A 25,937-nucleotide genomic window follows, 5' to 3' on the forward strand; every position below is an offset into this window, starting at 1 on the left:
TGTGAGTCGTGTCAGTTTGGGAAACACCATCGTGTTCCCTTTAGTTCTAGGGTTGATAACCGTGTGTCAAGTCCTTTTTCTTTAGTTCATTCAGATGTTTGGGGTCCTTATAAAGTAATGTCATATAATGGATACAGATATTTTGTCATTTTTGTGGATGATTTTTCAAGGATGACGTGGCTCTATTTAATGAAAGAAAGAAGTGAATTGTTTACCATTTTTCAAAAATTTTATGCTGAAATTCGTAACCTTTTTGGAGTGATGCAGTGCTTACCTCTTGTTTTCTGATTAATCGGATGCCCACGTTCATCCTTGATGGTCAGTCTCCGTTTTAGGTCTTGTTTCCCACTTTGTCTCCATTCCCTCTTACGCCGAGAGTTTTTGGGTGTGTCTGTTTTGTCCATAATCTGGGTCTCGGGAATGACAAGTTTGATGCTCGTTCTCTCAAGTGCATCTTCCTTGGCTATTCTCGGACCCAGAAAGGGTATAGGTGTTACCATCCTCGTTCTTGATGGTCCTTTGTGTGTGCTGATGTCAGTTTCTTTGAGTCTACTCCATTCTTTTTGGGGTCTGGTGATGCTTCTTCCTCCTCATCACCTCCTCCTCTTCCACTTCCCGTTGTCGATCCTCCTCCCTTTGTTCCAGTCGTAACCAAATCCTTGCCTCCGGTGCCACCACCTGTTGAACGCCCACCTATCCGTCATGTGTATACACATCGCCCACGTGCACCAGCTACTACTCCTCCAGCTACATCTCCGTCGACGGATCCGGCACCAGACCCCCACTTAGCATCTGAGATTGATCTACCCATTGCTTTGCGGAAAGGTAAACGTACTTGCACCCTTCATTCCATTTCTAATTATGTTTCTCTTACTCACCTTTCCGCTTCCCATCGCTAGTTTGTTACCTTGTTATCATCAGTTATTGTTCCTAAAGATGTCCAGGAAGCCCGTGCCTCTCCAGGGTGGTGTCGTGCCATGGAAGAAGAACTCTCAGCCCTTCATCATAATCATACTTGGGACCTCACTACTCTTCCTCCTAGGAAGCAAGCTGTTGGTTGTAAGTGGGTTTATACGGTTAAGTATCTGCTTGATGGTAGTGTTGAACGCCTGAAAGCGCGATTAGTTGCAAAAGGGTACTCCCAAACCTATGGCATTGACTACACAGAGACTTTTTCACCGGTTGCTAAGATAGGGTCAGTTCGTGTTGTGATCTCTCTTGCAGCCATGCATGAGTGGCCACTATATCAGCTTGATATCAAAAATGCCTTTTTGCATGGTGACTTACTCGAGGAGGTCTACATGGAGCAACCTCCAGGGTTTGTTGCTCAGGGGGAGGATGGTAAGGTGTGCAGACTAAGGAAGGCAATATATGGGCTTAAACAGTCTCCTCGAGCATGGTTTTGTAGGTTCAGTGAGGTGGTAAAGAAGTTTGGCATGAAACAATGCAAAGTTGACCATTCTGTATTTAGTCATGACTCTCCGGGAGGAAAAATACTGTTGGTGGTGTATGTAGATGATATTGTTATTACTGGGAATGATAACATTGGTATTGACAGGCTGAAGACTTATTTGCAGGATCACTTTCAGACAAAGGATCTGGGTAAACTGAAATACTTCTTGGGGATAGAGGTAGCGAGATCCAAGTATGAGATTAACCTATGCCAGAGGAAGTATGTGCTTGATTTGCTGGAAGAAACAGGCTTGTTGGGTGCCAAACCAGTTGAAACACCCATGGACACAAATACCAAGCTAAGCAGTGATATGGGTGAAGTGTTTGAAGACCCTGGCAGATACCGACGACTTGTGGGCAAACTGAACTACCTAACCATTACCAGACCAGACATCTCATTTGCAGTTAGTGTGGTAAGCCAGTTCATGCAAAAACCTTTGATTCCTCATTGGAATGCGATTCTGAGAATTGTGAAGTATCTAAAAGGGGCCCCGAGTCGCGGTCTGATATACAAGAGTGGGGGAAAACTTGAAATAGAAGGGTATTCTGATGCTGATTGGGCCGGTTCTATGTCTGATAGGCGGTCTACTACAGGCTATTGCACATTTCTAGGAGGTAACCTGGTGACATGGAAAAGTAATAAGCAGACGGTTGTGGCAAGAAGCAGTGCAGAAGCAGAATATAGGGCTATGGCGCACATCGCTTGTGAATTAGTGTGGCTAAGGACCTTCTACAGGAAGTAGGGTACAACATTAACACTCCAATGAAGCTCTATTGTGATAATCAGGCTGCAGTTCATATCTCCTCTAATCCAGTGTTTCATGAAAGAACCAAGCACATTGAGGTTGACTGTCACTTTGTGAGGGAAAAGGTGCTGAATGGAGAGCTAGACACTACACATGTTAATACAGGAAATCAATGGGCTGACTTATTTACAAAAGGCTTGAGTCGGGGAAGAGTGGCTGCATATGTAACAAGCTGGGAGTATATGATATACTCACCAGCTTGATGGGGAGTGTTAGCATAGGGGTATTTCTGTCTTTATACCTTGATTGATGTTGCTGATTTGTAACGTTGTGTTGAAACATGTGCTCTTAACTTAAGTAAGGGCACATAGGTCTTTTCAATCATGTTTTAATAATAATATAAATACTTACTGGCCAACTGGGAGAAGTCAAGTTGACTCTTTCAGTTCGAACCAGAATTCTCTCTTCTCTCTTTCTCTCTTTCTCTCTTTCTCTCTTTCTTTATCACTTTTTCTTCTTCTACATAACTGAACTCAGTCAGGCCGAACTCTAAGGCAGACCTGAATTATAACAGCTCCAAATGGTCACAGAAGGCAGAGATAATATTTTCCTTGAGATTAGACCTAGGGGGACAATCCTAAGAGTTCACAGTAGTTCCTCCACTCTGTGACTCGTGAGAGGTCAAATTAGCTGAGGTGAACCTCTTCTGATTTGGTTTCTTGTTCTATTCTTGTGCTGATTTCTTATTTAGGTCTTGTGCTCGCTTCGACTTTCCATGCAATTCCCAACATGTCTCCCGTGTGTGTCGGGATTTTTGACAATGAGTGCACCATAGTTTATCTTTATCATCAACCCTTTTCTGACCATCTCCCTTTCTTGCTGAATTGGTATTACCTTTTGTAGCTAAAGAAATGGTCTCCCCGTCAGGGGGATTCATGGCAGATTTTCTACTTTCCTCGGATTACCAGTGCATACACCTCTTGGACAGAAGGAAAATCCTTACTGCCCAAAACTTGAACCTAAATGGGTTCATACATGGGATTAAGCCCTAACAAAAAAGCAAATACCCGCTGTTGTGACACTAACTGTTCGTAGGCTTTGGCATCCTTTTCACTCTCCTAGTCAATGTCCTGATAGTAACCTAACTCTTTCCAGATAGATGTGAGGGTAGAGTAGTAGGTGGATAAAGACGGGTTATGGGCATACATTAACGCAAAAAGGCATTTCAAGTGGCTAACCCAAGGAATGGATGTGCGTGTCCGGTGATTAAAAGATGTGCTAATTCATTTGCAGATGCTTTGGCCAAACAGGGGGTGGGAAGAAGCCATTTGTTTTGGGCTACTAATCTTATTGTTGAGGGGGTGGTAAGAGGGTTTACCTCCCCCCACCTTTGTATTTTAATCTTCTTATAATTTAATGAAAGTTTCTTGTTACTGATAAAAAAAAAGTAGTAGGTGGATAAGCTTCTTTCCCCTTGTTTACATGTTGCAGACTTGGCTTGCAATTGATAGATTCTAGCATAGCGTCTCTGCTTGGAGTAAGTTGACTCTACTTGTTCCCATATTTCCTTGGCTGTCTCAGCCCACATAAAATTCTGCTTAACAGATGGTAGTATAGAAGTCAAAAGCCATGACATAATCATGCAGTTTTGCTGGTCCCACTTATCATATTCAACAGTACCAGTCCTAGGTTCCTTCACTTTTCCATTGATATACCCTGCCTTACCCTGGGCTGTGGTGTACAGTCGCATCTCCTTAGACCATGTCAAATAATTTTTGCCATCTAAGGGAGTAATGGTCGTTGGAAAGTTCATAGAGTCATGACTGCTATTCATTCCTCCTTTGTTGAAAGAAGTTCCAGAGGTTGCAGAGTCTTTAGAGGCCATAACAAAGGCTGCTAGCAGCAGTTTCAGACCTACAACCCTTCTCCCGCAGTCCACACACTCACAAACACACAACCCTCACTGTAAGATTTAAAGTCAAATTGCAGTCACAGTATCACTGCACCTGCTGTCACAGATTTACAGGTCTAACTGACCTCACAAGGGCTAGTTTAAGCCACACATAGCACCTACACAGGTTCTTCATCCACACAGTTTTGGATCACCGACCCACAGAAGTCATTAAACACACCTACACCATTCGGCTAGGGCAGATTTTAGGATGTTCTTGGTAACAATACCAAGAGCCAATGATAAAAATCACTTCATGCTAGGTTCCTGATCAGTTCGACTGACTTTTGGAAGTTACAGTCCAGAGAACAATGGAAGAGAAGAAGAAAAAAACAGCCACCGACATCTAGAAAAAAACTCAGTCAATCATCCACCAATCTCTGAGTGTGATTTTCTTTTCAGTTTCTGTTTAGAAATAATAGAATAGGGTCCAGCAACAGTTCTCAGTGCAAGGTCGAACTAGTTTTCCCATTCTCAGTCCAGGTATGTGATCGGTAAGACCTTCGATCAGATAAAACACCTTTTACGGAGTGCTGTCCTGCTCTGATACCATGATTTCGATCAAGAGTGAAGAAGAGAAGAGAGAAGGAAGAGGAGACGATTGAGATCAAAAAGTGTAGCTGGCGGCACTAGACTTGGTATTTATATGTTAGGGAGACAACATAAGAAATAAAAATAAAAATAAAAGAAAAGACAAAAGTGCCCTTGCGGCACATAACTAAGGTTACATCATGATTGAAGTGCTGATGTTTATGTCATTTGATGTTCCCAACCTGACAGGTAAGAGAAATTTTGAGAAAAAAAACTAGAAAAAAATTATTACATATCGAAACACCCGATACACTTTCTCATGCGTATTGGGTGTATCAATACTTTAAACCTTGGTAGGTCAGTAAATTGAGGGAGACCAACTGGCTTTTCTATCCATTCGGTCAATCATCCCTCATTTGTGAAAGTTGACTGCCTCTCTTCTCCTGCCAAATTTCTCCCTACCACCACATCATCATCTTCAACCTCACACAACTTCTCTCATGTTCTTTCTTCAGCCGATGACAATAAAAGAAGCTTGTAGTATGCTTTAATACAGTAGCTCTAAATATCTTGGAACTGAGTCCCTGTTTTCACCTTTTACCCTGATTCTCTCCTCATATATTGTTCATATTTGTAGTTGATTCCTCTACCTCCATTAAGCCCCCACAGAAATCTCCAAACCATTTTTAAACACTTGGTGTTGTCCAAAGATTAAATGGTAGTTCTCTGAATCCTATCCCTACCGCTCTTGGTTTAGGATATGCGGCACTACATTGGCAGGAGACCCTTTAGCTATCAGCAATGTCTCCCCATGGTGATTCAACCGATGCAGCATAAATTTCTTCAGAGGAATCATTAACTAAGATCAGCACGGCCCTGTCACTGAAGGGTTTTATCTTCATTGGCAAAATCTTCATATGTTTGATTATGAATCCTTCCACTCCACTCCATTCACTGATCTTTCTCTCAAGCCTTATCAAAACATTGTTCTATCACTTCTATGTTTTTTTTTTCATTAGTTGTCACTGTTAATATGGAGGCTTTCATGTTTGGTTTGCTCTGCTTGATGAATAAGGCTTCTATGCTCCTTTTTTCGCCTGCCTCTCTTGACCAGTTCATTTTCCTCAGCCCTTCTGGAATACAAACACTGTTCTCTCCCAGGAGTGAAATTTTCAACCATCTGTATGAATTTGCCCTTCAAATTTATTTATATCTGCCAAGTAGTCTTCTGCCACTGCTCATTTTGTTGCTTCATGCCCATCAGTAAGAGTATGGCATGCTCCAACAACAAACCTTTTAGTCATACAACATTTCATTCATCCAACATGATTGTGCCTTGCTACTTTCTTGCACTTTCAGCCTTGTTTTTCTTTCTATGGTGCCTTCCTCTAGCAATCTTCTCTTTTTTCCACCTCTAAGTTCTCTTCCATCTTGTAGCTCTCCTTTTAAGCACAATATGCAAGGAAAGCACAATGACCTTTCAGCAACCGAGGCATAAGGCAAGGCACACACCTTTTTGAAATGAGGCACAAATTTTTGAAAATATACAAAAAATATAACAAAATATTAATACAAAAAATGCAAACTTGGAATTTAAAAGAAATTAAATGTCTTAAAAAGCCCATTGTCTCAAAGTAAAATATATAAATATAACATATAAAATCTGTTCAGAGTGAAACTGTAGAAGTAAAAGCAAACATATCTGAATTACAATAAAGTGTATCAGGCATTTACATAATTCAAGCATATGAAACTTTCAATCTGTTTGTTTTTATTTATCTTCTAGTTGCATTATTTCAAGCATGTTAAACCTTCCATTCCTAATTCTAGAAGATCGGCCCTAAAGGCCCCATAAGACAAGCCCAAACAAGTTCATGCAAAGGGTAGTTGGTGGATTGGCCATGCATATATGGAGATTGGATTTGTGATTGTAGTAGCAATTCATTCTATTTTAGGATAAGAATTAGATATTATTTGATGAAGAATGTCTTGTATAAAGAAGGGTGATGAAACAACACCAGAAAAGACTGAGATTTGTCCATACAATGTCTATAGATAGAAATGTTGGCAGAAAAGACAGAAAAGAAATGCACCTTGGATGAGTTGCAAGACGCACCAGGCACATGCCTTGGTGTGTGCACCAGAAATTGGGCTCAGGGGAAATGCATGCCTTGAAACAACACCAGAAAGCACTGTGAAATTTGTCCATACAACACCAGGCACGTGTCTTGTATAAAGAAAAGTGACAAAACATATCAGAACTAAACAATTCCAACCAACTAAAACCACAACTCCATATTAACATGTGCAACTTATTTATGTTTTTACCAGGACACCTCAAACTAATGGGTCTGGTGCACCCAACATTTGGAGAAGTGACACTTGACATTTGGCATACAGATGATATCATAAGAAATTGACAGAATGTGGCATTCTCTTCATCAGCAAAAAAAATAGCACCTCTATTCTATTGAATCCCCCTTCCCCAAACAACATAAAGATGAACTTTGATGGCTGCAGTGTAGGGAATCTAGGACCTTATAGAGTTTTGGGGGGGTGGCGTGTTCCCAAAAATTGGGAAGCGAACATTTTAGCTGTTTACTGTAGGCCAGTTGGGGTTGGTAACTCAAACCCGGAAAAATATGGTCAGTACATCAGGGTTCAAGGATAGAAAAATCCCTCCTCAACTACAATGACTACAATGATATGATTGAGGGGGATTGTCATGTGGTTATGGGTTGACAAAAATAGGACTACATTATCTCATAGGAATATAGACACACTTTCAGGGAAATAAAAAACTATGATCCCAATACCTGTATAATGGTGCCATATTGTGTTGGATAATTCAGCTTCTAGTGTAAATATTTTGTCTACTACCATATCCAGCCATTTCCTTTCTGTATCCAGGTAACACAGATCAAAAGGTAGCTTTGGAACTGAGTTCAAGTTACAAATGGATGCTGCAATCAGCCAACAGCATCATTGATAGTCTAGTAAAACAAGGGGTAAACTGAAATAAGTTATTTTGGGGTTCAATTCCCCAAGGAGGGAACTTGTGAAAGGAAAATAGATGAGGCTATCTACCTAAGTGCTTGGCGCACAATTTGTATATCATACAGATATTAATAAAATATGCAGTGTTATTAAAGGGAAGTGCCCCAAGTTAAAGTCAGCAGAAAACTTTGACACTTAAGACTCTTAGACAAGTAGCATTTTTTTTTTGAAAATAAATAAAAGGAAAATTTATTCAAGAATAAAAAGAACATTATAAGGAGAGGTGATAAGAAATCATGCTTGACATAAAAGGACTAAAACAACCCAGGAAGAAACCAAAAACATCCCATTCCAAGCATCCCTGAAATATTCGAAATACAAAACAAGGCCTAACCTTTTCCGAAAACAATACCCATATCAGCCTTACAACTTAACCCTCAACAAATAGTACAATCTTTCGTTCAGCCCAACAAAGACAACTCCCAAATTTATAAAACCCCTAAACCTCTGACAAAACAACAGACCTGGTTATCCATTTACTTCAGCAACTTGGAATGAAACCTCTTTCCTTATCTTAAAGATTTTCTTTGTTTTCTTCGTCTTCTTAACAGGATTCGTCCCAAATAAACCCTCCTTCAGCCTGGTGAAAACTTTTGACACTGGGACTGATCTCTTAAAGATCTCATGACACTCTTAGACAAGTATCATGAGAAAGGGCAGATCCAATAACATGCTGCTACTTAGATTCTCCAAATGTTTCTTTAATATCTTACCTTCTATTATGTTTTACGTTATTTATCTTATTTCATATTTAGACCGGTCATAATTCTGAGACAGGATTCATAGAGGTTGGCAAGCAACAGATTTGCAGACACTTATTTGGCATCGCTGTCATGTTCCAAGGTAAAATGCCCTATTGGTTTTCATTTACTGTTTCAAGATTCAATTAATTAAGGAAACAAAGTGAGAAATTCATCAAACGCATGAGAAACTCACCATCTCTAGAGCCCCTCTGATAACTCCACTTAAGATATTGCAATAATATAGACCTTGGCATGTATCCGGAAGCTCAACAAAATCTACCAAGGGATTATCCTCCAAAACAAGACTGCAACTTGTTCCATCAGCATCCCAGTTGGTCACAGATGCAGTGACCCCCAGAAACATTTTAAAGCCAGCCTGTTCAATTGAATCATGATTCATGAAAATCCAAACACTGTCAAAAATTTCAAGTGGGTTAAGAGTGATAACTTATGGTTACATCTTTAGGGAATTAGAATAACATTACAAATAAAAGTGAAATATAATAATTCTATGATGTGCATTATATTAAGAGAACTTGATCTCTTTACTTTCTGAAATCTAGCCATGATGAACATTATGTTGTATTTACATGTAAAAAACAGGGTGATGCTTCTGCATAAATAAACTTAAATATACCATAATTCTCTTGTTTGCAACTATTACTTGTGTCATTAATATGTTTTCCAATAAAAATCTGCTTACTCTGAGTAAATTGCTTTTTTACTTGCTTAAATAAACATTGTTAGCAATGCATATCATAATAATTTATATAAACTGTATGGATATTTTAGGATTTGTATCTTCTGAGGTAGCTTTATTATAAATCACATAATAGTGTTTTTTTTTTATGAGCAAACTTCACAATGGTTGTCAACTCCCATGTAAATATGCTTCTTACAAGGTAGAATACATCAAAATATTTCCACTTCTAAAAGTTTGAGTTAATATTGATAATTTGGAATCATCAACGCAAGTAACACAAAATCTCAACCTAATTTAACTTGATAAAGCTCTCCATTTGAAACTACGCATGACATTCCTTCACCTTGTATCCTACTGAACTGTGGCATGCCCTACAAATTCATCTTTTTTCGAGAGGTAAAATGAATTTGTATTAAAAAGAGGGAGAACTTCCCTCAAACAAAAAGTATTCTACTAAAACATCATTATTCCATATGGTGCTTTACCAATGGATACTGAAGTGCTGATGGAAAACTCATAAATTCTTTACTGATGTAGGCTTAAAAAATAATAACAAATTAGTCTGCAACTTCTTCCCTTCAAAAATTCTATTGTTACACTCTACCTACCAACAGAATCCATCATGTCACTGGCCCTCTAACTATCCCTGCTGTTTGAATTTCTGGTGATTAAACATAACATATAGTCCAAATCTGCTATTTCTTAACATACAGCCTTTTTTTTCTTTTGAAAAGGTAAGGTATTGTATTAAAAACAAAAAGATTACTTCTGAACTTAATTAAACCTAATTAGACAACGCACCATTTACACCCATTTGTGTATAAACCGTACAAAATGTTAGCAAGATATTAACATGACTGTGATAGAACAAGAATTAGAAGAAATTGATGTCTTTCTATTGAGAAAGTAGTACATATATATACAACCTTGTAGATACTAAAAAGGAAGAAAATCATACAGCCTTGCAGATACAAAAAAGGAAGAAAATCATACAGCCTTGCAGATACAAAAAAGGGAGAAAATCATACAGCCTTGTAGATACTAAATAGGAAGAAAATCAAAGAAAGAATAATTCCTATAATCAAGCTATTCCTAATTGGGCTAATACTACATATTTACAGCCTATAATTTTGTAACACTCCCCCTCAAGATAGAGCATAGATGTCAATCATGCCCAGCTTGTTACAAATATAAGAAATCCGAGCTCCATTAAGAGCTTTTGTAAAGATATCTCCTAACTGCTCTCCAGTCTTTACATATGCTATAGAGATCAAGTTTTGTTGAATTTTCTCACGAACGAAATGACAGTCTATCTCGATATGTTTAGTTCGTTCATGAAAAACTGGATTCGAAGCAATATGAATCGCAGCTTGATTATCGCACCATAGCTTCGCTGGAACTAAGACTTTAAGACCGACCTCAGTTAAGAGTTGAGAAACCCACATAACCTCACACGAAGCTTGTGCCATTGCTCTATACTCAGATTCTGCACTAGATCGCGACACCACATTTTGCTTCTTACTCTTCCACGAAACCAGTAGTGGTTTCGATCAATCTTGGAACTTGCCCAGTCCGCATCAGAAAAACACTCAATGTTACTGTGACCATGATTCCGATACAGTATCCCCCATCCAGGAGCTCCTTTCAAGTAACACAAGATTTGTTCTAAGGTTGCCCAATGATGCACTGTAGGAGAGGACATAAATTGACTTACAATACTAACTGAGTAAGCAATGTTTGAACGAGTCACTGTGAGATAGTTCAACTTTCCAACTAATCTTCTATATCGTTCAGGATCATCAAAAGCATCTCCATCCTTTGTGAGTTGCTGGTTAGGAAGCATTGGAGTACTGCATGGTTTGACTCCCAGTTTCCCAATTTCTGTTAACAGGTCCAAAACATACTTCCTCTGAGACAGGAAAATGCCTCTCTTACTCCTTGCCACCTCAATCCCCAAGAAGTTTTAGGTGCCCCAAATCTTTAGTATTGAACTGGCTCTGCAAGAAGGATTTCAAGGATGAGATTCCCTTTGTGTCACTCCCAGTGATAACAATATCGCTACATATTCAACAAGTAGAATGATGCCAAACGTGGACTGCTTATAGAAAGCAGTATGGTCAGATTTGCACTTCCTCATCCCAAACCTCTCTACTGCCTGACTGAATTTTCCAAACCAAGCTCGAGGACTCTGTTTTAGTCCATACAGCGATTTTTGAAGACGACAAACTTTCCCAGACTCCCCCTGAGCAACAAACCCAGGTGGTTGCTCCATATAAACCTCCTCCTGAAGAACTCCATGCAGGAAAGCATTTTTAATATCAAGTTGGTAAAGTGGCCAATCATATGTAGCTACCAGAGAAATAAATAATCGAACTGAAGTCAATTTTGCCACAGGGGAGAAAGTATCAGAATAGTCCACTCCATATGTCTGTGCATAGCCTTTGGCCACCAGGCGAGCCTTTAGGCAAGCCACTGATCCATCAGAATTAAATTTGACTGCAAAGACCCACTTGCATCCAATCGCTTTCTTACCAGCAGGTAAATCGACCAGATCCCAAGTACCATTCTCAGTCAAGGCATTCATTTCCTCAAGCATGGCATCACGCCACCCAGGATGGGATAAAGCCTGGTGAACAGTTTTGGGAATCCCTACAGAATCAAGAGAGGCAACAAACGAACAAGAAGTAGAGGACAAACGATCATAGGTAACATAAGAGGAAATTGGATAAGTACATTGACGTTTACCTTCCCGAAGAACAATAGGTAGATCAATATCACTGGGCATTGGATCTGATGACAAAGAAGGACCGGTGCCGGACTTGTCACAGGAGGATTAGGTCGTCGAGAATAGACTTGAGTAATAGGTAGTTTTGGTTGAGAAGGTGGTGGTGGGGGTATTGGAACAACACTAGCGTCTGGACCGGTGACATGATACACTAGTAGATCATCATCCTCTTGTGGACACACAGGTGTAGATGGAGCAGTAAAGAAAGGAAGATGTTCATGGAATGTAACATCAGCTGACACAAGGTACCTGTTTAAGAGAGTAGAAAAACACATGTACCCTTTTTGGAGATGAGAGTATCCCAGGAAGACACATTTTAATGACTTGGGGTCCAATTTGGAAACCTGCGGACGAACATCACAAACAAAACAAGAACATCCAAAGATACGAGGTTCAACAGGAAACACAGATTTATTAGGAAACATAATCTTATAAGGGATCTGATCATTTAGAACAGTGGAAGGCATGCGATTAATCAAAAAAACACGCTGTAGAAACAGCATCAGCCCAAAACTGTTTAGGAACATGTGTTTGAAATAAAAGAGCCCTGGCAGTTTCAAGAAGATGTCTATTTTTTCTCTCAGCCACTCCATTTTGAGATGGAGTATCAACACAAGATGATTGATGGAGAATTCCATTCTGAGTCATGTAAGTCTGGAAGGAATCAGAGAAATATTCTTTGGCATTATCACTTCGCAATGTTTGTACAGACACATCAAACTGGGTTTTTATTTTAGCACAAAAGGTTTTAAAATGTGAAAGCAACTCAGAACAAGATTTCATTAAATAAAGCCAAGTCATACGAGAAAAATCATCCACAAAGGTAACAAAATATCGAAATCCAGTCTTAGACATAATAGGACAAGGTCCCCAAACATCTGAATGTACTAACTCAAAAGCATGACTAGCCCTTTTATTAACTCGAGAAACAGACGATAGACGATGTTTTGCAAACTGACAAGACTCACAGTCTAAAGAAGATACATCATGAAACTAAGGAGATAACTTCTTTAACAAAGGTAAAGATAGATGCCCCAACCGACAATTAGCTTCAAAAGGAGATAAAGTACTGGAACAGGCAATGGTCTGAGGTTCCTGGGTATCCAAAATGTACAGACCTCCTGATTCTCGTCCTTTACCAATAATCCTCTTCGTCATAAGATCCTGAAACAGACAATGATCAGGAAAGAATGAGATACAACAGTTAAGAGTACGAGTGAGTTTGCTAACAGATACCAAATTAAAAGAAAATTTTGGTAAACTCAATACAAATGACAAAGAAAGTGTTGGTGTGGGATTGATAGTGCCAGAACCAAGGACAGAAGAAATAGAACCATCTGCTAAGGTGACTGAAGAAGGAAAAGTGTGTGATTGGAAAGTGGAAAAGAGACTAGGATTACCTGTCATATGATCTATTGCACCAGAATCAATGACCCATTGAGAGGAAGAAGAAAGAAGACATGTATTGGTTTTACTTGACTCAGCAAGGGCAGTGATGGACTGAGAGGAGTTCTTTAATGCCTCTTGATACTGGGTAAATTTCGCATACTCATCTGCAGAAATTGTAATGGTCTGATTTGACGATGGATGAGGAGCATCACTCGTAGTTACAACATGAGCTGACTGAGACCCAGAAGACTTCTGGTTTTTCTTTAGCAATTTCTGACAAGTCCTTTTAGTGTGTCCTGGTTCATGACAATAGTAGCAAACTACTCTCCTTGTGGCCTGAGTTCCAGCATTCCAACCACTATTACTGCCACCTCTGCTACCATTCTGAGAACGAGACCGGCCAGTTGATCCACTATTCTGACTGACAAGTACACTAGGTTGTTGTACAGGTGAGGTATGGGAACCAGTATCTGTACGAAGGACCCTAGTAAAGACCTCTTTTAAAGAGGTAATCTCAGGATTAGACAAAATTTGTGACTTAGCACCATCAAATTGAGGATTAAGGCCAGCCAGAAAACTCATAATAGCCATCTGTTCACGTTGAGTTTGTTGAACTTTGATATCAGTACTGAAGGGTAACAAGGTGTTCAATTCTTCATAAGTGCGCTTGAAATTCATGAAATAGGTCTGAAGAGACTGATCCTGTTGTTCAGCCCGATAAAATGTCTTGCAAACATAAAAAATACGGGAAATATTTTCTTTACCAGAGAACAGAAAAGCCAAATATTCCATTAGTTCTTTTACAAACTCACAATGAGAGACATGACCGATGTACTCATTCTCAATAGAATTGCGGATTTGCAAAAACAATTGAGCGTCAATCCTTAGCCATTCAGTGCGGGTCTCATCAGTAGGAGGGTCCTTAGTCAGATGGTTGTCCTTAGAGATACTCCGTAAATACAAACGAACAGTCTTACTCCAGTCTAAATAATTAGTTCCGTTTAGTTTTTGTTCAGTGATCTTAGACAGAATGGGGATAACACTAGGCATAGCCAAGTTCTTTTGTTCAACCGCCATCATAAACACAGGAAAATAAATTTTTAACAACCAGCAAAGCCAATAAAACAGAATCGGCAGCAGATGCAACACCCAAACAGCAAGAAACCACAACTGGCAGCACCGAAATATCAACTGTATAAAAAGAACAGAGAAGAAAGACTTTCCTGATGGGCAAACAAACACCACAGGAGTAACACCGAGGCTGCTGTGCTACTCTCCGACCCGTTGCAGACTTGAAAGCCCTCTCCCGTTCGAAGTGAAGAAGAGATGGGTGAAGGTGGGTAGGCCGATTTGGGATTCCGCTTCCATTGGTAGGGGCGGTGAGATGCAAATGTCACTCCGAATGGGTGACCTAGAGATCGCAGCTGCTGCTCACTTGGGCAACGTAAAGAATTCAAAGCTGCTCACTTGGGCAGCAGAGGGAAGAAAACCAAAAATTAGTTTCAGACTGGAATTGGTGTCTCCAGCTCTGATACCATGTGATAGAACAAGAATTAGAAGAAATTGATGTCTTTCTATTGAGAAAGTAGTTCATATATATACAACCTTGTAGATACTAAAAAGGAAGAAAATCATACAACCTTGCAGATACAAAAAAGGAAGAAAATCATACAGCCTTGCAGATACAAAAAAGGAAGAAAATCATACAGCCTTGTAGATACTAAATAGGAAGAAAATCAAAGAAAGAATAATTCCTATAATCAAGCTATTCCTAATTGGGCTAATACTACATATTTACAGCCTATAATTTTGTAACAATGACAATAAGATAACCCTGTAAAAAAACCTGTTTTTTTATCAATAACTGAAATGGATTCATTAAATTAAAAACACGGAAGTACAAGAATGAAAACAGGGAGAGATAAACTCTCTTAGCTCTCCCATAATTAGAAATATGATTACAACATTGCCTGAAAAAGTTGAACTCTTCCCACCCCTTGTTTAGCCAAAGAATCAGCAAAGAAGTTAGCATCTCTTTTCACCCATTGTCGGATGACCTCCATTTCTTGTAACATCCTTCTAATTCCCCTTCTCTCATAGATGTAGCCCCACCAGCCAGCATCCTCCTCCTTTTGCAGCCAATTTATAACCAACATTGTGTCCCCTTCAATCAGTAATTTACGGATAAGCAATACCTTAGCTTTTTGCACCCCTTCCAACACAGCCATTATTTCAGCCCTCAGTGAGTCACTCACACCAATTGGACCAGAGAATAGAACAATAACTCTTCCTTCATCATCCCTAAAACTCCTCCAATACCTGAAGGACCTGAATTTCCTTCACTACTACCATCAAAATTCAGCTTTATTAAGTCACCATTAGGTGGGGACCAAGATCGCCTAATAACAACCTTAATGGCTTAAAGGGAGAAGAAGAAGCTCCAAACCACTTCCTCATCAAATCACCAGCAAGAAAGTCCTCAGAGAGTTTCAAGAACTTCACCCAACAGACCACTCTAATGGTAATGATTTCCATTAAGGCACCCCTGCTTCTCTCATTCCCTAAAAAGATTCTTTGATTCCTTTCTTCCCAAGTCGTCCAACAAACAGCTGCCCTTGTACACCTCTAAAGAGCTATGTTTTAAAATGCAGAGGCGTGACACGAGGCATTCCACTACCTACATGGTTTAAAATGTCCCTAATATTTCCACGACATCTTTCCATTTCCATTAGTAACATGAAATTTTACTAGAATCGACATTTGCCCAATGAACACTACCAGCACTATGTGGAGTACAAGAGATGGTTCCCACAACACATTTCCATTTCCACTTCCATGGGTAGCAACCCAAAATTTTACTAGAATCGACATATTCCCCAATGAACACTGCTAGTACTATGTGGAGTGCAAGAAATAGTATTATGACATAAGTTGGTGGCAATATTGTAGATATGTGAAGCAACAATGTTATCTTCTGCCTAACTTTCAAGATTACCGCTTCGAGCTAGCTCGATATTAATTTCAAACATGAAATTAATTATTAGTTTTTTGTTTGTGTAATAGACTTATTGGTTGATCTGTTACAACCATTTACATTTTCTCTGAGTTAAAATTTTGCTTTAACTCATTCTATCATGAAGCTTTGAATCTTAAGGTTTACAGAGCAACTTCAAAACATATTCTTTTGTCTATAACCTTGTTTTCTTAGCTTTATTTAATGATTTGAAACAAGACAATAATTTAAAAAGGTGTGCCTACGCTTCTTTTATCATTTGATAAAATATCATTATATATTTTCCATATTTTACAATGTTTCCACCATGTCTATAATTTTACAAAATTTCCATACGATATTTCCGACATGTTTCTTATATTTGGATGGATAACATTTCCACTAACATTGACATTTTAAATCTTGACTACCTAGAGGTGTGAGGCATGGTTAAGAACGTAAGAGGTGTAAGCCTCAAGAACACAAGGAAGTGTAAGACTTCTTAAGAGGGAGGTGAGGAGGAAGAAGAGGAAGGAGGATCTCATTTTTCTTTATTTTTAATCAAAATGTTTTATATTAAGAAGAATGAAGAATGCATAGCACTAGTTGAAAGGGGGGGCCTTGTTGAAGCGGAGGCGAGTGAGCAAAGCGAGCGAGTTTGATAATTATTGTTCGAAATTGAGCTGTGACTTTCTCCCTCTCTTGATTGTTGAAGGCTGAACTCGGATGTCTTTGAGCTCTTGACCGAGGTTTTGTTTTTGACCCAATTTTGGAGACTAGCTATGTCTGTCCTTAATTGGGTCAATCTTGGTCTTGGAGAGTGTTAGAGGGGCGTTCTAGTTGGACGTCCACCCTCTCAGTGGGTCCAGAGCATAGTCTTGTGGTTGTTGTTTCCGCTGCGAAGGTTGTTGTTGGTCATCTTGATGATGGATCTGAGCACCCAGGGACTAAGGATGCTGATTGTTCAAAGGCAATCGTTCTTCTCGGATATCGAGATGATCAAGTTGGCCAGTCTGGGGAACCGGTCCCTAACCTTGTTGCTGAGGTGCTCCGAGTCACGAGTCAGTAGGGCAAGGAGATCTTTGGCCCAAAACTGGAGATTCTAGAATTACTCTTGCATGATGGATTGGTTCTCCTGTGTTGCTTGTGATGGGTTTGGTTGTGGTTGGTTTTGTGGCCGATTCTTTGCAACAATGGAGACCTACTGATAGTGAGACAAGGTCTGTGAATCTATTGGTATAGGTGTGAGTCTCCCGATGTATGGTTGTCAGGCTTTTCTATTCAACTTCCATAAATGATGTCAACCTATTGCAGTCGGAATTCGAGCAACAAATAATGGAGAGGGAGGAGTTTGAGAATTAGACGAGCTGAGAAGGTTGGGCAAACCAAGCTACTCCCATAGGCACCTACAAGAAAGGTAGAGACTCTTGAAGTGTGTCCCCAAGGAGAACTCTCCGATGTTTAAGTTGGTAGATGAGCAAGCGGTCGTCAAACTGAGCAAAGGAGGCTAGGTCAGCAATGAAAGCCAAAGGACAAAGTGAGTCAGGACTAAAAGAGGGTGATAGTGTGCTTACCTTTTCACAAGGATGTCTTAACTATTTATAGAGGTGTCATGCTCGACTAGGAGTTCCAATCCTGTTGGAAGACAGCTATCAGGCCTGGCCTGAACTTTTTGGTGATTGTCCCTATTAGGGTCTAGTTACATTGGAGGCATCCGGGTGAGACCAGTTGATCGGATTGGTGGCCAGGCCAGTCCAGGTCATCAACGAGTTCCTAGAGTGTTTCATTTAGGAACACATGGCAGCTCAGATTGGGTCACATATATGCGCACTATCAGTAAGGCTTTGGGTTTATTTTTCTTAGGTGGAGAGGCATTTGCAAGAAGAGCTTCCAAAGAATGTGAGAAGAGAGATAAGGAGGAGAGGCATATGAAGACCATTATAAGGGAAGGGGAGAAGTGTGGACTGAGGGAAAAGGTCAGGGAGAGGATTTAGATAGGGAGCAATACTTTTTTTCTTCTTCGGGAGGAGTTTTGGAGCTGCTCTGTGTACTAATCTTTTAAAAGGATGTTGAGTGTTGTCATTTGTTTGTCTTGGGTCTTTCGTTCATGGTTCTTGTAGGATATGAGTTGTTCTTGAAGTTGGGGGCTGTTTTATCTTCTCTCTGATTACCTTCCTCTTGTACTCTCTTTTTTTAAATGAATTTTTATTTTATTATAAAAAAAGGAGCTAAACAGGTTCATGTAGCTGGTCCCATATAGTTGGGATAAGGCTTACATGATAATGATGATGTCTATGTGGTATACTTCAATTTTTAGTATAAATTCCATACCTAGACATCTCCTTTTCATATCCGAATAACATAGCTTTACAGCCTCAATGTGTGATGAAGTGACTTGTACTAACAGATAATTGTCTCCCAATGTTTTGAATATATGTTTTACTAATCTCTTAAAAGGAATTAACAGAAAATCAGTTTATTAACTTTGTTTTCCAGGTTTTACAGTAATAGTAATTTAAATGCACTAAAACTATATCATCAGATAACTGAACTTTTGGATTTGTACTTTCACCATCCTGATACTCAAATAAAAATTTCAGATTAGTTAATGATAAAAATTCCATCAGCTTAAACTGTAGAATGAAACTAAAGAAAACTTCAATGCTTGGAAAATATTGTATGTATGAAACAAAGGAAGTTTGAAGAGACCTTTGCAATTACTTCAGCTGTCTCCTTGAAGTCAACACATCTGGAGATATTGGACTTCGTCAAAAACTCATCAATCAATCGAATTCCAATATTGTAACCCCTGAAAATGGATCTAATCATGGATGAAACCATATAACCATATAAAAAGAAAACTTCAACTAGAGAGAATTGCTTATTAATGTTTATATTAATAAAAATGCAGCAGCATTAATATCATGTTCAAGGCTATAAAGTTCCCAAACAAGGATGAACAGACCTGTAAGTATACAAACAAACCCCGCAAAACCTGTATTTCTAGTCAACAATCAACATATAGGAGACAGGGAACACCTTTCCCCTACACCCTACCCCTCATCATCATAGTAGCTTTTATCACAATTCCAGAAAATGCCTTTCAAGCAGTACATGAAGATTGGGAGGGTAGTGCTCATGAACTATGACAAGGATTATGGGAAGCCCCTCTTGATTGTTGACATAATCAACCAGAATTTACATATAGGCCACATAGATTCAGTACCCACATGATTGCAAATTGTTTTTCTTTATAGATAAAAGGTGATTTTTGTTGTTGCTTGTGATGATTGAGAGAGAGAGAGAAGAGAGGTATGGATGATAGAAAGAAAAACAAACTCAGTACTGGCAGCCGCCAGTCTTCTATTTATACTAATCTTTATAAAAAAGGCAAAATTACAAGTATGCCCCTGGCGGCATATCCTAGGATAAGAACAATAAGAAAAGAAAGAAAGAAAGGACTAGTAGCTGAAACTGTCCCACTAACATCAGTTACAAGGAACACTCAAGCCTTACAACACTCCCCCTCAAGTTGGGCTGAAGATGTCTATCATGCCCAGCTTGTCACATAGCTCATTGTGCCGCGAACACAGAAGTCCTTTTGTGAGGACATCAGCAAGTTGTTCCTTGGAGTTGACATAAGGGATACAAATTTCCCTTTTTTCCAGTTTCTCTCTTATGAAGTGCTTATCCACCTCAATATGCTTAGTCCTCTCATGTAGGACCGGGTTGCTGGCGATGTTTATTGCAGCCTTGTTGTCACAGTAAAGAGACATAGGATTATGAACAGAAACTCCAAGCTCACCTAGGAGGTTCTTTAGCCAAAGGACTTCAGCCACCCCATGTTCCATAGCTCTATACTCAGCTTCTGCACTTAATCTTGCTACCACACTTTGCTTCTTGCTCTTCCAGGTCACCAGATTTCCTCCCACAAATGTGCAATACCCACTAGTGGACATTCTATCATCCACGGCTCCTGCCCAATCAGCACCTGTAAAGACTTCCACCTTTAGGTGATTGTGTTTACTGAATAATAGGCCTGTTCCTAGATGTTTCTTCAGGAATCTAAGGACTCTCTCTGCTGCCTCCATGTGTGGCTTCTTAGGAGAGTGCATAAACTGGCTCAGAACTCCAACTGAATAGGCAATATCTGGACGGGTCATGGATAGATAAATCAGCTTTCTCACTAACCTTTGGAACTGCTTTACATCTTTCAGAGGTTCACCAATACAGTCACCTAGCTTGTGTGGTCCTCATCCATAGGAGTGTCTGCCGGCCTTGCACCTAACTTACCTATATCCCGTAATAGATCAAGGGTGTATTTCCTTTGAGAGACAAAGATACTCCTATTTGAACGGGCAACTTCGATCCCAAGGAAATACTTTAGGAGTCCTAGATCTTTCACTTCAAATTTGGATGCAAGGAATTGTTTCAATTTTTGTATCTCTGAACTCCAACTCCCTGTAATGATGATATCGTCTACATACACTATCAATACGGCAACCTGCTCCTGACATCTCTTCACAAAAAGTGTATGATCAGACTGGCACTATTGGAATCCCATCTCTTGAACTGCCATGTGAAACTTACTGAACCAAGCTCTGGGAGACTGTTAATCCATAGAGAGACTTCTGTAGCTTGTACACCATGTTTTCACTTCCCTTGGCAGAGAATCCAGGAAGTTGAACCATGTATACCTCTTCTTCCAAGTCACCATTCAGGAAGGCATTCTTTATGTCCAGTTGATGCAATTCCCAGTCAAAGTTAGCAACTAAGGATAGGAGAACCCTAATCGAGTTCATCTTAGCCACCGAGGCAAAAGTCTCATCATAGTCAACTCCATATACTTGTGTGTACTCTTTGGCTACTAGTCTTGCTTTGTACCTTTCAACTATTCCATCTGCCTTGTGCTTAACTATGAACACCCATTTGCACCCCACGAGTTCTTTCCCCTCTGGAGGATCCACCAATTCCCAAGTCTGATTTTTGTGGAGGGCATCAATCTCCTCCTTCATGGCATCTATCCACTCAGGGTATTTTAAGGCTTCTGCAACATTCTTGGGAACAGGGATGCAGTCAACTGCCGATAGGAAGGCTCGGTACGAGGGAGAGATGTTGTCATAGGAAACAAAGTGGGTAATGGGGTGTTTGGTAGTGCATGACCTGACTCCCTTTCGTTGAGCAATAGGGATGTCTAGGTCGTCCACAGTGGGAGAAGGGTTAGGGTTTGGACTTACCTCCAGGGATTCTGATGATGTCAGTTGCTCAGTGTTTGGTTGCTCCACATTTCTATCACACTGTTGATCTCTCCGACGAGTACGCTAGAAGACACGGAAGGGAGTGAGGTCCGGAATAGAAGGAAGAAACACCTGAACCTTCTTCTCCTCTTCCACACTACGGCTCTCCCCCTGAGATGGAGGGAAGAATGGCTCGGACTCAAAGAAGGACACATCCATAGACACAAAATATTTACGACTGATTGGATCAAAACACCGATACCCCTTTTGAGAGGATGGGTACCCCAGGAAGACACAAGGAATGGACCGAGGGTCTAACTTACCTCTGGATGGAGACAAATCATGGACAAAGGCCCGACAACCAAAGACTCTCATGGGGATGGAAAATAAAGGTGACTAAGGGTACAGTAACTGATGAGGGGCCATGCAATTCAATACTCTGGAGGGCATGCGGTTGATGACATACGCAGCTGTTAAGTATAGCATCCACCCAAAACCTTTTTGAGACATTCATGTGGAACATCATCCCGCGGGCTATCTCAAGGATGTGTCTGTTTTTTCTTCCTGCAACCCCATTTTGCTGTGGTGTTCTGGCGCATGAGCTCCTATGAATAGACCCATGGGAGGCGAAGAACTATTTTAGCTCCCCATGGAAGTATTCCTTCGCATTATCGGATTAGAAGATCTGTATTTCAACATGGAACTGTGTAAACACCATCCTCTGGAAGTCTTGTACTATCTTTGGAACCTCGTCTCTGCTACGCATAGGGATTACCCATGTATAGTGAGAGTAATCATCAATCAATGTAATAAAATACTGATATCCACCCTCAGAAGTTACATTCGTAGGCCCCCATACATCAGAATACACAACATGAAAAGGAACATTTGATCTTTTATTGCTTGAATGAAAGGTTATTCTACATTGTTTACTCAACTGACACATTTGACACATGAACTCTGACACTAAAACAACTTAAATAAGAGTGGAAACAAACATTTTATTACTTCGAAAGAAACATGACCTAAACGACTGTGCCACAACAAAATTTGACTCTTATTTGACTGACTATGTGACTCTGAGGATGACATGGAAAGACCAGCTTTGTTGTCGAGAATGTAGAGACCGTCCACCAGGCTTCCTCTACCAATCGTCCTCCCAGAAGTTAGGTCCTGAAAAACACATGAGTCAGCAAAAAAGGTTACACTACAGTTTAAAGAACTTGTAATGCTACTAATTGAAAGCAAATTTATGGGAAGTTGAGGGACATGCAATACACAATTCAAGTTAAGGCCATGGGGAAGGGATATCAATCATTGACCTGCAATGGAAGAAAAGGAACCATCTACAAGTCTCACTCTATCCCTTTCTGACAAAAGGCTATAAGAATGGAATAGGTTAGGCTTACCGGTCATGTGATTTGAGGCCCCTGAGTCAACAATCCAAGGGGAATCTGTGGGAGTGACATGGAATGCAGAAGCCACATTACCTGAAGTAGATGCAAAAGAGGTAGAGGGAGTAGAGGGAGTACCAGTGACTAAGCTGTCCAATTGCCGCAATGCCCTACCATAAGATTCCATATGCTCTCTGAATGAATTCATTATATCCTCCTTGGGGTCAGGTTTATTAGGAGGGTCCCGGGTACTATCGGCAACCTGAGTGTCTTGGGTTGTCACATGTGTTGCACTCGTTCTTTTCACGTGACCTTTACCCTGTTCTTGATTCTTTGCTGCCCACTTGGGTTTCCCGTGGATGTCCCAACAGGTGTCACGTGTATGTCATGACCTTCTACAGTGGGTACAAAAGAGTTTGTCTTTATCATCTGCCTTCTTAGGATCACCTTTCTTCCCTGTTGGGCTGTTATTCACCGCAGCCAAGGCAACTTGTTGCTCCCCCTCAGCTGTAACCATCACGCTTCGCCTGCTTTCTTCAGATTGGACAAGGGAGTATACTTCGTGTACTGTAGGCAATTCTTTGCTTCCTAGAATCTGCACCCTTAATGGTTCATATACAGGGTTCAGCCCTAACAAGAAAGCAAACACTCGTTGCTGAGAGATCAGCTTCCTGTAGGCCTTAGCATCATCATCGTGCTTCCACTCTATGGCCTGATAATGGTCCAACTCCTTCCATATGGAGGTAAGGGCTGAATAATATGAGGACAAGCTACGGTTTCCCTGTTTACAGGTAGAGGACTCAGCTTGTGGTTGGTAAATCTTGGCATAATGCCTTTGCTCAAAATAGGTATTTCTGGCCTGTTCCCAGATCTCACTGGCGGTGTCTGCCCACATAAAATTCTTCTTCACATCAGGTTCCATAGCTACGAGGAGCCAAGACATCACCATACTATTTTCTTGGTCCCACCTATCATGTTCAGCTGTATCACCCTTGGGTTCTTTCACCCTTCCATTGATGTAACCGGCCTTACCCCTTGCTGTTACATAGAGTTTTACACTCTTAGCCCACTCCAGGTAGTTCAGACCATTCAAGGGGGTAATTGGCATGGAAAAAACCACGGTTTCACCTCCCATACCTGCTGTGTTGCGGGTTGAGGTGTTCCCCGGTGAGGTCAATTCATGACCTGCCATTGAAAATTACAGCCAACCAGTCCAAATGCCACCTAACAGCACAGCCGCCACAACTGGAATGTGGCAACTCAGGGTTTACTCCTAGAATGTGAGCAACAAACTATTGAATATTGCTGAGAGCACAAGAACTACTGCCGAGAATGAGAGATCAATCACTACAACGTCCAAACAGAACAATAAATAGTCCAGTCATCGGTTCAGCACCACCAATACAGACATTACTGTCAGTCTGAATGTGGTTCCCCCACTCTAACCATCCAATTATTCAAACTAGTAATCATATAATCAAGGCATAAGCCCTACGCACCATTGGATAAAGAATACTGAGATAAACTGAAACAAAACCACACCTGTTCAGCACTAGATCAGAACTTGCTAGGGTTTCATTGCACCATCAACCCCCTCCTTCGATTAGGGTTTCAGCAGACCAGCACCATCCCACGGCCAGACACAGCTAGAGTTTCTAGTAACTGTCGCAAGGAGCCACTAGGGTTTCATCAGAAGCACAGCCGCAGGACTTACTAGGGTTTCTGCAAGCACAGCCGCCGGAGAAAATTGAAAACACAAGCCGCCGCTAGGGTTTTTTTTTTCTTCTTCTGAAACAAAAGTAGCCACGTCCAATCCCTTTTGGAAAGACTGATGCTAGGATCGTAGGTCTTCTCCAGTCCAGAAATTCCGCTTTGATACCATGTTGTTGCTTGTGATGATTGAGAGAGAGAGAGAGAGGAGAGGTACGGATGATAGAAAGAAAAGCAAACTCAGTACTGGCAGCCGCCAGTCTTCTATTTATATTAATCTTTATAAAAAAGGCAAAATTACAAGTATGCCCCTGGTGGCATATCCTAGGATAAGAAAATAAGAAAAGAAAGAAAGAAAGGACTAGTAGCTGAAACTGTCCCACTAACATCAGTTACAAGGAACACTCAAGCCTTACAACAATTTTATTAATATCAGAAGAATCAAGCATTCACTACAAGCAGCCCTTTGAGAGGCATGAGCTGTGACCTCTTCCAACAAAGAGATTAAAAATAAAAACTGAAAATACAAACCACAGCTGGTCCCTATTTGCCCCTTGCTTAACTAAGTAATCAGTCATAGTATTAGCTGATCTCCCCATCCATTGTAATCTCAAGTTCATGTTTCTTGTTTTTTTTTTTTTTTGATGAATAAGTTCATGTTTCTTGTTAACCACTTGAATTTCTTGAATTCATCCCTGTAGCACCCAGAGATACACTCCGGGTCCTTCAACCATCCCATCACCACCTTAGAATCACCTTCAATAATCAAGTTTTCTACTCTTAGCTCATTTGCAATCCGGGTTCCTTGTATAGCAGCAAGCAATTCAGCCCTTATAGTATCTCCTACTCCCACAGCACCTGAGAATAAGACCATAACAATATCATCCTTATCTCTAATAACCCCTCAAATTCCAGAGGGACCTGGGTTGCCTTGACTTCTCCCATCAAAATTCAACTTCAAATATCCTCCAAGAGGTGTCCAAATCAGATTTATCCTGTCCTTCTTAGAGGAACTACTTGCCACCATTAACAAATTCCTCCAAATATCATCAAAGGAGAATTTGTGAAAAGTGTCCAAGGTCTTTAGCCAATGTATTACCCAAGTCATCACACAGTCCTAAATTTCCCATCTGCTTCTCTCCTCTTGAAAAGTTTTTGCATTTCTTTCATCCCAAAGGGTCCAAATTACTGCTGCTTTATTAAACTGTCAAATTACCCTTCCCCTTTTCTTGGGCCAAACAAAGGTT

General features: G+C 40.3%; 1 protein-coding gene across 12 annotated transcripts in view; it reads right to left on the reverse strand.

The window, feature by feature from the left end:
• Window positions 1–25,937, reverse strand: part of LOC104609685 (uncharacterized) — a 41,849-nt gene that overhangs the window by 11,401 nt on the left and 4,511 nt on the right. For 4 of the 12 annotated variants that reach the window (XM_088896272.1, XM_088896270.1, XM_088896271.1 and 1 more), the window contains exons 4-5: window positions 19,059–19,170; window positions 8,674–8,856 (exon numbers count right to left, since the gene is read on the reverse strand). In XM_088896272.1, coding sequence (XP_088752398.1) covers window positions 8,674–8,856; window positions 19,059–19,170 — 295 coding nt within the window. Of the gene's footprint in view, window positions 1–6,773; window positions 6,908–7,496; window positions 7,644–8,673; window positions 8,857–19,058; window positions 19,171–25,937 lie in introns of those variants that run through there. The other 8 variants (XR_737312.3, XR_016081148.1, XM_010276055.3 and 5 more) reach the window with 8 other exon arrangements.

The sequence above is a fragment of the Nelumbo nucifera genome, chromosome 1, assembly GCF_055504915.1.
Source record: "Nelumbo nucifera cultivar China Antique chromosome 1, China Antique-T2T, whole genome shotgun sequence".
Classification (NCBI taxonomy): domain Eukaryota; kingdom Viridiplantae; phylum Streptophyta; class Magnoliopsida; order Proteales; family Nelumbonaceae; genus Nelumbo; species Nelumbo nucifera.